This window comes from Myodes glareolus, chromosome 1 (assembly GCF_982192425.1).
Source record: "Myodes glareolus chromosome 1, mMyoGla1.1, whole genome shotgun sequence".
NCBI lineage: Eukaryota > Metazoa > Chordata > Mammalia > Rodentia > Cricetidae > Myodes > Myodes glareolus.
In genome coordinates, this window is record NC_142026.1 from 43100236 (window position 1) to 43115458 (window position 15223).

Consider the following 15223-nt stretch of genomic DNA (forward strand, 5'->3'; position numbering starts at 1 on the left):
TTGGTGAGAGACTACCAAAATTATGGATCACTATTAGAACATAATGTCTAAATTTTCACAAGAGTGAATCTTTTCTGTAAGGGATTTCATGAGAACACAGTAAGCAAAGTCTCAGACCCTCTTCCTGAGGCTTATATCAGTTCATTCTCCATATTTGAATAAAAACCAGGTTGTATTAAATGTTATATTTATTAGTTATACCATTAATAGAGACATATGTAAGGCTGAAACAAAATATTTCCACATTTCAAAGTAAGATTACTTGATAGAGACACATGCACTTACTCTCTGATTAGGAAAACTTTCAAAGCAATATTTCCAAGAATATGTGTGCCAAACACAGCCAAAATATATATTGTTAGAAGCGACCCATGAATAAGACTGAATTGTGATTTCTGAAATGGTTCGAATTCACATTTAAAATTAACCTTTGCATTTGAATTTTGATGAGCTACTGAACTCTTCAACAAATGTTAACATGATGTACTTCATACATATCAAAAATCTCCCTGGAGTCAAACTGAAAAATGAGTGACAGATTTAGAAAGGTTCTGGGAGAGATTGGCAAAGCGGGAGGTGAATGTCAGGAAATGCTGGCTATAACATTTCACCCTCAATGAAAGACATGTGTTGGGGAATAACTATTTCCTTGAGGCGTAACATGACAGTACACATGATCATGATATACAAATTGCTGTGCTGTCTGCACAGCGCCTTGCTACTGGAATCATGTCAGTGCATTAAGCAAAGGATATGGAGATAGATAAATGTGTGGTATCAGCAATAAGGCTGTTAACATTTTCTTACAAAAGCTGAGCCCTTCATTCTTGCTGTCCATTTATTCGGTCCTGCAACTGGCTATGATCTCCAAGGATGATACTATTGCAAGCCCTTTTAAACATTCCCCAATTTTGACATTTTTATCACCTGAAGAAAATTAATATACCCAGGTATGTAGATATATAACATAACTGTATAAATCAAGCATTAACTGACAAAGCGTTGTAAAAAGATGTGTTTTAAATAATTCTTTGATGTACATATAATTTCACTTTTTTAAAAAAGAAAACAAATTTTCATAATAACGAGGTTCTTATTTGCTTTTATATTAATAATTAAAGCATAGCTAAATATTAAATACTAAAGGATATGGAGCATCATTGATATTTTAGAGGTCATTAATATTCTGATTATATAATTAATCATCAGTATTGTGGAAGCTGCTAGAAATAAATATGGCAGAGATGTGTTCATGAATGTTTTTTAACTTGTTCTCTAGAACCAACCAAAATTCATTTGAAACACTTTATGTGAAATCCAAATGATTAACTCAAAACTTGATTCTAAAATAATACATTCTAACAAAAATATTCCAAATATATATTAATTTGAGGGTCATAGTGCACTGACGGAATACTTCTTAATGTATACACGATAAGTGTAATCCTCAGTAGAGCCAGAAACCAAACAAAGTCAAAGTTAATCTTATTTGTTATTTAATTACTAGGAAATGATAATAAGAAAATACATTTGTATTATTGTGTTTCTATCAGAGCAGATAGCTTTATGTACATAAGTAAAAACATTATGGTCAGAAGCCTGCCTGCAGCAAGGTAAGACTGCAGGCAGGGAGACTTCTGACCAGCGAGTGCGCTGATCCTGTGGCAGAGGACACAATGGAGGGGTAAGTGTGTTCCTGACCGCCACACAAGTCCGGAAAGGGAACACACAATCTTCCCACCATCCTTATCTCCCTGGCTACTCCAAAGGGGCGGCTTCCCCCAGCTAAACCCCCTCTCCTCCTATCCCGGCTTTCTGCCTGAAACCCCTACCCTTCCTCTCTCCCTTTTTCGGGGCTTAAATTCCTCCAACTCAGTCTGGGTGGCCACCGCAGCCGGGATGGGCGGTGAGTGCAAACGGGAGGGAGTTCCTTTGTTTTAATAGCCTGCCTGCAGCAAAGTAGGACTGCAGACAAAGTGATTCCTGCATAGCAAGGGGCAATAATCCGGTAACAGAAGACCCAGCAGAGGGAAGTGCCATTGGAGAGTAACTGAAGGAAGAGATGGGCAGGCGCCAAGGCAAGAATTCCTCCAACAATCTGAAAAACAACATGAAAACACCAGATCCCAGAGATCTTACGACAGAAGGACTTGAAGACCCTATTCCGGAAGAAGTGGAAAACAGTGTCATTATGAAAGCAATAGAGTCCCTTAAACAGGGTATGAATAACTCACTTAAAGAAATAGAAGATAAATATAACAAAAAATGGAAGAAATGAGTAAAGAAATGGAAGAATAATATAACAAAAAGTTTGAAGAAATGAGTAAATTCGTAAATGATACCCTGGGAAACCAAGAAAAAACAATCAAACAGGTAATGAAATCAATTCAAGAATTGAAAACTGAAATGGAGGCAGTGAAGAAAACACAAACCGAGGGCCAGCTGGATATGGAAAATCTAGGTAAACAAACAGAGACTTCAGGAACAAGCATAACCAATAGAATACAAGAGATAGAAGAACGAATCTCAGATTATGAAGACACCATAGAGAAAATAAACGCTCTGACCAAAGACAACAGCAAATCCAACAAATTCTCATCACAAAACATTCAGGAAATATGGGACATAATAAAAAAACCAAATCTAAGAATAATAGGAATAGAAGAAGGAGAAGAATTGCAGATCAAAGGTCCCGAAAACATGTTCAACAAAATTATAGAAGAAAACTTTCCCATCCTAAAAAACGATATTCCTATGAAGGTTCAAGAAGCATACAGAACGCCGAATAGAATGGATCAGAAAAAAACATCCCCTCACCATATAATAATCAAAACACAAAGCATCCAGATTAAAGAAAGGATATTAAGAGGTGCAAAGGAAAAAGGTCAAGTGACTTATAAAGGTAAACCTATCAGTCTTACACCAGACTTCTCTATGGAAACCATGAAAGCCAGAAGGTCCTGGATAGAGGTACTGCAGAAACTAAGAGACCATGGATGCAAGCACAGACTACTATACCCAGCCAAGCTATTGTTCACTATCAACAGAGAAAACAAAATATTCCAGGATAAAAGCAAATTTAAACAATACGTAGCTACTAATCCAGCCTTACAGAGAATATTAGAAGGAAAATCACAACCCAAAAAATCCAACATTCCCAACACAGCCTACAATAACTCAAACATCTAGCGACCATTCACAAGCACAAATCAAAGAAGGAAAACACATACACTCTACTACCTAAAAAAAAAAAAAAAAAAAAAAATGACAAGCCGACAGCTAACATCAAACTGAATGGAGAGAAACTCAAAGCCTTTCCACTAAAATCAGGAATGCGACAAGGCTGTCCACTCTCTCCACACCTCTTCAATATAGTGCTTGAAGTTCTAGCAATAGCAATAAGACAACATAAGGAGATCAAGGGGATTCAAATTGGAAAGGATGAAGTTAAACTTCCGTTATTTGCTGACGATATGATAGTGTACATAAGTGACCCCAAAATCTCTACCAAAGAACTCCTACAGCTGATAAACACCTTTAGTAACGTGGCAGGATACAAGATCAACTCCAAAAAATCAGTGGCCCTCCTATACACAAAGGATAAAGAAACAGAGAGGGAAATCAGAGAAACATCACCTTTCACAATAGCCACAAATAGCATAAAATATCTTGGTGTTACTCTAACCAAGGAAATGAAAGACCTATTTAACAAGAACTTTAAGTCTTTGAAGAAAGAAATTGAGCAGGATACCAGAAAATGGAAATACCTCCCCTGCCCTTGGATTGGGAGAATCAACATAATAAAAATGGCAATTCTACCAAAAGCAATCTATAGATTCAATGCAATCCCCATCAAAATCCCATCAAACTTCTTCACAGACCTTGAGAGAACAATAATCAAGTTTATATGGCAAAACAAAAAACCCAGGATAGCCAAAACAATCTTATACAATAAAGGAACTTCAGGAGGCATTACCATCCCTGACTTCAAACTCTATTACAGAGCTACAGTATTGAAAACAGCTTGGTATTGGCATAAGAACAGAGAAATCGACCTTTGGAATAGAATAGAATAGAAGACCCAGATATTAACCCACAAACCTATGAACATCTAATTTTTGACAAGGGAGCTAAAGGTATACAATGGAAGAAGGAAAGCATCTTTAACAAATGGTGCTGGCATAACTGGATGTCAACCTGTAGAAGGATGAAAGTAGATCCATATCTACCACCATGCACAAAACTCAGGTCCAAATGGATTAAAGACATCAACATTAATCCGTCCACTTTGAACCTGAAAGAAGAGAAAGTGGGAAGTAGTCTACAAGATATAGGCACAGGAGGCCTCTTCCTAAGTAGAACCCCAGTAGCACAGACAATAAGAGAAACAATGAATAAATGGGATCTACTGAAACTGAGAAGCTTCTGTAAAGCAAAGGACACTGTCAGTAAGACAAAAAGGCTGCCTTCTGACTGGGAGAAGATATTCACCAACCCCTCATCAGACAAAGGTTTGATCTCCAAAATATACAAAGAACTCAAGAAACTAAACACTAAACTCTAATTAACCCAATTAAAAAATGGGGTACTGAACTGAACAGAGAATTCACAACAGATGAACTTCGAATGGGCAGAAGACACTTAAGGTCATGCTCAACCTCCTTAGCAATCAGGGAAATGCAAATCAAAACCACTTTGAGATACCATCTTACACCTGTCAGAATAGCTAAAGTCAAAAACACCAATGATAGCCTATGCTGGAGAGGATGTGGGGTGAGGGGAACACTCATCCATTGTTGGTGGGAATGCAAACTTGTGCAGCCACTGTGGAAATCAGGAGAATTATCTGTATTCTGTCAATCATGTATTTTAATAAAATGCTGATTGGCCAGGCAGGCAGTATAGGTGGGAAAACCAGACAGGAAGTAGAGGTGATACAATGAGAACAGGAGAATTCTGGGAAACAGGGAGGTTCCTCTGTCATTCCTGCGCAGACCACTGAAGAGGCAACATGTAAGCTGTCACATTAAGAAAGGTACTGAGCCCATGTGGCTAAAGTAGATAAGAATAATGGGGTAACATAAGTTATAAGAGTTAACAAGAAGCCTGACCTAATGGGCCAATCAGCTTTATAACTTATAGAGATCTCTGTGTGATTGGTTTTCTTTGGGGTTTGCCGACTGTTGGGGTGCCGGGCGAGATAGATACCCCAACAAGCCGGCCCTCATGTTACATGTGAGCACATATAAGATTATGTAAATCATTAATTGCTGGAAGCCTTGCTCCAAATGGGTCCAACAACCTAGTACAGATGTGTGAATTCAGCACAGCAAAGAAAATATAATCACCTCTTTAAAACAAGTGCCATGGATAGCCAGTACCATTTTAATTTATTATAGTTTCAATGACTTGCATGAACAGTTTTACAAGTAAATTTGTTTTCTTAGGTAGCTAATAATGGTTACAGTAACTGTCACTTTGTTCCTTTACCTCATTCCCCTTTTGTGCCCCAGCTTGATTGTTATCTCTAATGTTAAAAACAAGAGCAGTATTGCAGGTAACAAAGGAAGTTGACTCACTAGGCACACCCACAGGTGGAGCAGGGGCAGCAATTACAGTTACAGTGTCATGGACAGTCAAAGAAAGTTTTGCCTCTAAGATTTAATATTTACCTCTGGTGAAAGCTAAGTTCTCATAATCAACTCATCTGCCAAGGATAAATACATTCATTCTTCATTATGTACTACTCTATCTCCTATGGGTGATATACTAGATTTTTCCCTATCATCCTGAAGACTACATAACTAACTTAAAAGCTTCATCTTAATAGTTGGCACCGCTTATATTATATTCTCATGTCCCCTTCTTCTCAACTTACTACAATATTGGTACAGCTATTAGAAATGAGGGCATTGTGGGTTCCTATGACTCTGCTTCAATTACTGTTCCCAGACTGATCCCATTAACTCCGGATATAATTTATTTATTAGCATTTCTCCTAGACTTTTGTGGTTAAAATCATTCTCTCCAGAACAGTTATGCAAATATGTGATATCTTGAACTACTATGGCTCTTCCCAGCTAGCCTCAGGGTACATTGGAAAGGCAATATCTTGTTTTTGAGCATCCTGAACTCATGGTCACCCTTGAAACATCAAAGGCATTCGGAGCTCAATTAGGTCTGTTGTATACTTTTGAAAACATCCCTTCTGGCTCACCCAAAGGTGAGTCATCAAGGGAAAGTTTCCCTTTCATAATAGTTATCTTACCTGTAGCTCTATGAGAGTAAAACTAGATGCAGCCAGCAAAATTATTTGTATAGCAAAAACAAGAACAGGTAGCACCTATGCTCCTGGGTCCTCCCCAGAATTATGAGACAAGCTGTCAATCAGCCTTTCCAAATGGATCAGATTCTCCAAGGCCTTGCCACAAGGAGAAATAGTTCATGCTATTCTCAGCCTTTGTCCCTTGAAGATGTCTCATGGCCCCTGGCAATTATTGCCATGAAGTTATTCTTAGTCATGTGTCCTTATTAAAAACACGCTAACTTGTTGGTGACTCTAGAAGACAACTTGATATTAAAAGTAGCAAGATATCACTAAGAAATGCTGATATCACTAAGAAATTTGAAAATAATGTTTTTATTTCCTCATATGTTGGCCATTCTCTTCAGCAAAAATGAATTTGCAAGTTGATGTAATCTTTCTTCTGCAGACAGTGACATCTCAATTATTCACCCATTCTCTGCAGTACCTACTCTCAGTAACACTACTGGTGGCTTAACATATATCCAACTTGTTATGAAGACAAAAAGCATTAATTACACAGACACTCCCCTGGAGCCCTAAAAGAATTTAGTCATTGAAGCTATTAAACTTTATAATGCCACCTAAATACCCGCAATTAAATTTATATAACAAGTAAATACGCTTGCTATGCTCTTTCAAAGTCCTTGGGATCATGGAGTCTATCACGGGGCTCTACGTTGTATAGGTCTAAAAAGAATGGGATATGGAGTGGCACATAGATTAGAAAAAGTTTATCTACAGGGGTAGAGAGGGAAGAGGGGAACCTGGTAGCCAGCTGCCTTAGGCCAGGGGTGAGGCAGGAGAGGTCCTGAAGGAGGAAAAGCAGAGTGAAAATCACCTACACGTTGTCCCTGCCATCTCTGTCTTCTGGGCACCCAGGTAGAGGGTATTGCTTGGTATCTGCAGACGACACAAAACCAAGGGAATAATAGGCCGCAAGGGAGGTCTGAGAGGGTCCACAGAGAGTAGTCAAGCTCCCATTCCTAACCAAGGACGTACCTCCTATTGATTTCTTCCTGTAAAGGAAAAATTAGTTTTCTCCAATGGTGTCTCAGTAGATATAATGACTACACTTAAAGGGAGATCCCAGCACAAGAGAAGATGACCAACGCAAAATGAACTCAACTGAATTGTGTAGGTTTTCTTTTTCTGTTTCTTTGTTTGACTCATATATCTTTGTGCATTTTTATTTGTCTTATGAGTCTTTTCTTGTATAATATGGTTTCTGTCTGTGTTCTTTTCAGGAGTGTGTTTGTGTGTGTTTCCTGTACATTTTCTTTCTACTTTTTTTTAAAAATTCTGGTTTGTTTGTTGTTTGCCTTTTAGTTTTCAGGTTGTTTTTGAAATGGAGAATGAAAGAGAATGGAGTTTGGTCAATGGGGAGATAGGAAAGTTTTGGAAGAAAGTGAGGGAAGAGAAATCAGGATCAGTGTATATAGTATGATAAAAATATTTAAACGAAATACATATAAAAGAAGTAAATGTTCTATATAATTAGATTACCGAGTATATGATGCACATGTAATTGTGTACAGTTCTAAAGGCAACATAGCTTTAAAACTCTGTACATGTTAAGAATATAATTGAACTGAAAAAGTGTAGCATTCTGTACCCTTTACTTGATTTGAGGGATATTAACTTCAGAAATTACAATGAGAATCCTCTTTTCTAAGAAGTTCTAGTATCTTCTTAACATGAAAATGCCAAAGCATAATCTAAGGAAGAAGTGAATCCAATGTTCATTGCTGTGTGATATTTTAATTGCATTCAGAAAAAATAAAGCTGGCTTTGAGTCAGAGGGCAGAACTAGCTTCTAGCTAATCATAGAGGTTTGGAGGAGTATGGAGGAGAAGACAGGAAGTGGTAAGGCAGGGCAGAGAGAGAATCTCGGCTCTTTTGGAAGGAGGAACGAATGAGGTAGGAAGTTACTGTGCTTGCTCCCTTGCTTCTCTGATTATCCAGGTTTTTTTACCCTGATAATTTACTCCTGAATTTTATTGATAAGATTAATTAGAATAACAATTCAGGGCATGCTGTTGAGAAGGACATGCAATGTGAGGTGTGGAAAGACATTAGGAGAATGGGAAGAGATATCTCTCAGGAACTGACAGAACTTAAAATGTCTTCAAAGGCCACTTTTGGTAGAGGTGTTTTTGAAGTCACATTGTCAGGCTACATCATTCATCATTCACTGCACAGAAAAGTTGAGATGTTTTGTATATAATTTTGTAGTAATAAAACTTGTGCTACAGTAATACACTTGGTGTGCATAGTTGTATAATTTTTATCAACTATTTATTGCACTAGATAAGTAACTAATAATGAAATGCCTGAGACCTGAAGCAAATAGGGAAAGACATACAAGGATGTGGAAAGAGATCTGCATTCTAGGATACTTTAAAAGAAAGCCCAGTTCCACTTCTCTCAGGATATTTCTTTTGTATCTTTTAACTGATGTTTGTGTATTTTTGTTAACCATTGAGATAAAATTTGCTAATAAAAATAATACATTATATATTTTCTCAAGCATTCCTTTATGAGATAATTACACCACAGAAAACAGGACCTCCAACTTTGTAATATTTCAACTCTGTTGGAAAGCATATTCTCAGGGCAATTAATCATGCATACATGTACTACCCTATAATATAAAACAGCCGTTGAAAGTATCAATGAAAAATTCTTGATTTAAAAAATTCCTTTTTATTTAAAAATACTTGTAGTTTTTGTGAATTTCAAGAAACATTTTGCTTTAATACTTTATGCAATATGGGTGATTTGTATAACAGTGCAGAACAGAATGAACAGAAAATAAGATATTACCAATGACTTTGATCAAAAAATATTGATAGTAAAACCACACAAGACAAAAAAGTGAAATATTGATTTGTCTGTTATTATTAGCCTGTTATTAGCTTTAAATCAATTGTAATAAAATGCAAGGTTAGCATTCATTATCATGTAACAAAGATATGTTGATTAATTCTGACATGAAATGTACAAGAAGATTAATAACTCTGGCAAGTTAAAGGCAAAATACCTCCCATTGCTGTCAAGATTCACTGTTTCAGGTGACTAACTCCTTCTGCAGGTCCAGTTTCAGAAATACATTAGAAGGAAGACAAAGTAAGATTTTATCAGCATCACTAACCATGAGACTCTCTGCATGAGTGAGTGAAAGTGGGGTTCACTAAAGCAGGCATGATTGAATGATACTGTAGAATTAAGAAAGTTTACATACTTAGGTTATTGAAAATGTATTTATCCTTTTTGTCTTAAATAATTAATTTCTACATCATAACTTGTAAACTCTACAATCACTAAATCATTCCTAAATATGGTATGACAATGTAAAATTCTAAAAATAAGTTCAAATGAAAAACACTCATTTAAAGAACAGTTAGATTAAAAGAAGTTGTATAGTTGTATAAAAGCTGTATTTTCTTTAGTATAGTGATTTATGACATCTTTGATATATCAACAGTGTATGAATGTTAGAAATTCTCCTTTTCCTGAGAGTTGATTTGTGAGACAGAGTCTATCATTGCCATAGTACTCATCAATTTATATATGTAGACTAGCAAGAAAGGAAGTGTGTGAAATTGTTGGCTGACTATTTTTTGTCAATTTGCCATAATCTGAAGTCCTCTGGGTATAGGGATCCTTAGTTGAGGAATTTCCTACATAAGATTGGCCTATAATCAACACTGTGTGGGTTGATTTTGATTAAGCGTTGATATAAAAGAATCCAGTCCCTTGTGGGTTGTGTGATCTTTGGGCATATGTCCTGTGGGTATTTAAGAAAGCAGGCCAAGCAACTATGAAGAGCAAGTCAGTTAGTAGTATCCTTCTTGGTCTCTCAATTCTTACCTTCAATTTCCTTCTCTGAGTTGCTGCTTTGATTTCCCTCAGGAATGGACTGTGATCAGGGCTTACAAGTCAATTAAACCCTTTTCTCTCCACTTTGCTTTTGATCATGATTCGTGCACATCACAGCAATAAATAGCGAACTAGGCCAGGCTCCAGTCTTTGGCTTTGCTGCGGAGTTGAGAATTGAACTCAGTCCCTTAGGTTTCTACCACAAGCACTTTGTACGGATGTGTGTGTGTGTGTGTGTGTGTGTGTGTGTGTGTGTGTGTGTGTACGTGTTTCTGTGTGTCAGGGGTGAGTGATAAACTTAAATGTCATTCCACAGGAAGGGAGCTTTAGGGATCTGTCTCCACTTCTCCAGCACTAAGATTAGAACCACCACTCCTTTGTGTGTGGTCCTGTGTTCAACTCTCAGGGTCTCAAGCTTTCATAGGTAGTACTTTCAATTCAGTACTTTACTGAATTGTTCCTAAGCCCCTAGGTATTTTTTTTTATTTTCATTTACTTATTTTTTGAATTTCATTTCACATTTCAAACACAGTTTTCCCTTCCACTCCTCCTCAAGTCCCCCCTCACCTTTCTCCAAGCACACCCCCCCATCCACTCCTCCCAAAGGGTAAGGACTCCCATAGGAAATCAACAAAGACTGGGACATTATGTTGGATCAAGATCGATCCCCTCCTCTACTGCATTAAGGCTGAGCATGACAGCCTATCATACGAAATGGGCTCCAACAAGCTAGCTCATGCACCAGGGATAGATCTTGTTTCTACTAGTCCTAGGTATTTTATCAGTGTTAATATTCCATTTTATGAACATGAGATGCTGCTCTATTGATTCATTTCAATATCTGATATAATTCTTAATTCATGTCTCTCACATCCCTAGTTTATTCTTAGATTTTTATCTGGTTTTGTTAATTTTGCTTTAATTTTGACACAAATGTTAGTAACATTTGCCTAGTTTTTTTTCACTAGTTATATTACTATATGCTGTATATGAATACCAGTATATTGAAAAGAAACATCTTATTTTTTGGATTTGTCTATAACTTCATCGAATATTTTCTTTCTTTTTTTTTTTTTTTAAGCAGACTGGATGTGAGATTTATTACTGAACATGATTTGGTGGGGTATAGGAGAGCACCGTGAAAGCCCTCAGGAGTGTAGGGCTCGCCACTTGTCCAGGGGACCACAATTAGGAATATATTTGACCCCACAGCCATCAGGAATCAGTCGCTTCTCAGCAACCATGTCTTCAAATTCATCTGCATTAAACTTAGTAAAGCCCCATTTCTTTGAGATGTGGATCTTCTGGCGGCCAGCGAACTTGAACTTGGCTCTATGAAGAGCCTCAATCACATGTTCCTTATTCTGCAGCTTAGTGAGGATGGACATGATGACCTGGCTAATATGAACCCTGGCCACTGTGCCCTGGGGCTTCCCAAAGGCATCAAGCATACCTGTCTGGAGCCTATATTGGAGACAACATTGAGATCAAAGACAGCATTGAGATCAAATTGTCTCCAAGGTCCCTTAGAGCAGCCCATACAGGTAACAGGCTGCATACACTACCAAGGAGGCTGCTGTTCGCAACCACTGCACACCAGGCCCCCGTGGGGAAAGGGACCTGGTTGGCTTGATTAGTTGCGGGGCGAATATTTTCTTATAAAAATTATCTTTATTTTTGGAGTATTAGGATTTTCTTTATATAAAATTAGTTAACAAAAAAATCTTCCTTTTCCCTTTTTCATATTGATCATATTTATTTTTCTTTATCTGGTAACCTGACTAGAGGTTCTATTTATGTATTACATTTATTTTACATATCAACCACAGTTTCTCCTCCCTCCTCTCCTTCCGTACCCTGTACCACCTACCATCCAGCACCCCCAGCATTTATCCCTTCTTCTCTGTTCATAAATGGGCATGCCTTTCCTCATGGGAGTCAATAAAGCCTGGCACATTAAGATGAGGCAGGACCAAGCTCCTCTGCCTGCAGCAGGGTTGAAGTGGTCACCCAGCATGAAGAATGGATTCCCACAAACTAGCTCAAAGGCCAGGGACTGGTCCTGATCCCAGTGCTTGGAGCCCGACTAACAGGCCAAGCTATGCAAGTCACATATATGTGGAGGACCTAGGCTGTTCCTATGGAATTTCCCTAGGTGTTGGTACATAGTCTTTGAGCTCCCATGAGCTCAGGTCTATGCTTTCTGTGGTTTCACCCAGCATAACCTTGTTCCCCAAGGCTCATACAACCACTCTTCCCTCTCTTCCACAGGACTCCCAGAGTTCAGTCCTGTTCTTTGATGAGCATCTCTGCATCTGCCTCCATAGATTACTAGATGAAGGTTCTCTGATGAGAGTTAAGGTAGTCACCAATCTGATTACAGGAGAAGGCCCGTGCAGGAACCCTCTCCACTATTGCTAGGAGCTTCAACTGGGGTCATCTTTTGGGATTCTTGAGAGCTTCCTTGGCACCATGTTTCTTCCTAACCCCAAAATGTTCTCCCATCAAGATAAGTCTCTCATTAATTACCCTCCCACTATGTCCAGGTCTCAACCCACCCAAACCGATCCTTCCTGTTTCTATCTCCCCATCTCCTCACCTGACCTACCCCCAGTTTACACAGAACATATTTTCTACTTTCGCTTTTCAGGGGAATTCATATGTCCCTCCTTGGGCTCTCCCTGTTACCTAGTTTTCTGGGGCTGTGAACTGTAGCCTGGTTATCCATTAGTTTAAAGCTAATATCCATTTATGAGTGATTATATACCATGTTTGTCTTTCTGGTTCTGTGTTACCTCACTCAAATTGACTTTATTCTAGTTCCATCCATTTGTTGGCAAATTTCATGATATTGTTTTTTTTCGTTTTTTTTTTTTTTCATCTTGAGAAGCACTCCCTTTAGTAAATATACCACATTTTCTTTATCTGGTCATTATTTTGTACATATGCTGTCAAGGTATGAATTTTTTTCAAGTAAAGATAATGTCTCATCCTTGGACTATATTTAGATGGCATGAAGATTGCCTTACTGGAGAGATACTCTGTTTACCTATCATAACATTTTAACGGATTTTAACCTTTTTCACGTAAGTTTTTAATTTTTTGCTTGGTTTATGTGGTAAAAAAATCCATTCTAAGATAATATCTTCCCTCTGCATTAAAATTCCTGTTAAAACCCTATTGACTACTCAGGGACTATTTGCAATTATACCAGACAGTAATCTTGTAACTTACCCATCATTTTAGTTTTACAGGATCCCATAGAAAGAACTTAACCCTCATGACAGCTGGAAGTAATATTAGAAGACAATGGCCCTTTTCCCCACAAAGTTTGTCCTCAGGGTTAGGGAATCAATTAGGGGTTGATTTTAACTGGTATATGGTTGGGGATTGGAGTGGAAATTGTGTAGGCTCAGGGATCTCACTTTAAAAAAAATAAATTGAATGGGATAATAGGTAGATTAGTATGAGCTTACACTAATAATAATAGTGAATAAGAGTGAATACTTGTGAGCTATTACTTATAGACAATTTACATTGGTCTAGATACTTGAATATTGACACAAATGCAAATTATATTTGTTATGCTGAATATGTTCCTATTTCTGTTTACAATATTTGAACACCTATGCAAAGTTATTTTGTCATATTGCATGCTTGCATGTTTCTATCTCTGTTTAAGACATTTTGTATATTGATGCAATTTTAGGATATATTTATCATATTTCACTATACATTTCTACATCTGATCAAGATACTTATATAGTATTTACATTTTAAAGTCATTGTCTTCACTTACTGCACAGTTGTTTAAAGATTATTTAATAATCTAATATAAAGTCTTAGTCTTTAATCTATATGGGTATTAAGTATTATAGGTCAATAGTCATCCATATTTGTCATACTTAGACTAATCTTGCTCTTTAGATACATAGAGATTATATTCCACATAGATAGGTACTCTTCAATCACTTCAAAGAGCTGTAGACTATGGCATTTAAATAACTTAGGGTTCTGTTGACATGAGACACAATTGCTCTTGGCAGCACTGATCTATTCCCAAGAGAGTGGTGAGCACTGAAGACAGTCCACTTGGAGCTTTTTTTCATATTGACAAAACTGGCCTTTGGGCAAAAAACTGTCCATGCCTCAACCACTGACAAAATTCTTGGTGTCCAAATTGGAAAAGCAGGATACAGGAAAAAAGAGTGCCTAAACTTGCCAAGTCAGGGGAAGACAGTTGTGAAAAATTTCCTGCCTCTAAAAATGGTCTGTCTGATACTTTAGGCCTTAGACAAAGTGGGTTGCTCCAACACTGCAATTGTGACTTTGGGTGATTGCCCAGGTAGCCATTCATCTCTATAGTTTATTGTACATTTTGCAAGCTGCTTGATTGCACTTCGTGCCTATTCAAGTAATATTATGTCCCTTCTCAGGACTTTGACAGGGTTAAAGATTAGATAGCTTAGTTACTTTCCTCTCACGACTTTGCCAAGCCATTTCTGAAACAATACAATGACCTTTGAGATCCTGTACCAGCTTAGGGTGTGGCTTTGGGTACCAAAATGGTGGAAATTTGCATGCTGGTTCAGGTTCATTCTCATTCTCTCTCTCTCTCTCTCTCTCTCTCTCTCTCTCTCTCTCTCTCTCTTCTCTTGCTTGGGTTCTGGATGCAGTTCCTTGTCCCCAGTTGAACAGAGGATTGTGTTCTATGAGTTCCCCTAAATAAAGAACCCTTTGTTATACTCAGTTCTGGGCTAGTGTGGGACTACTTTATTCACATACTCCTACAGGAAAAGATCTTCACCAATCCCATATCCAACAGAGAGCAGAACTCCAAAATACATGAAGAACTCTAGAAAGTAGACATCAAAGTATCAAATAATCCAATTAAAAATGGGATACAGATTTAAGCACAGAATTCTCAAGGGAAGAATCTCACATGGCCAAGATAGACTTAAAGTATTGTTCAACATCCTTTGCCATCAGGAAAATATGGGTGAAAATGACTCTGAGATACCATCTTATACATGTCAG

General features: G+C 37.6%; 1 protein-coding gene and 1 non-coding gene across 2 annotated transcripts; both read right to left on the reverse strand.

Moving 5' to 3' along the window:
• Nucleotides 1–11296: 11296 nt before the first annotated feature.
• LOC148123311 (large ribosomal subunit protein uL16-like) lies at nt 11297–11637 on the reverse strand. The gene has a single exon (XM_087905343.1). The coding sequence runs from the start codon at nt 11635–11637 to the stop codon at nt 11335–11337; it is 303 nt and encodes a 100-aa protein (XP_087761469.1). The 3' UTR covers nt 11297–11334.
• Nucleotides 11638–11694: 57 nt separating this feature from the next.
• LOC148123312 (small nucleolar RNA SNORA70) lies at nt 11695–11829 on the reverse strand. Its single transcript, XR_015734830.1, has one exon. It is a non-coding gene; the product is annotated as a small nucleolar RNA SNORA70 (small nucleolar RNA).
• Nucleotides 11830–15223: the final 3394 nt, after the last annotated feature.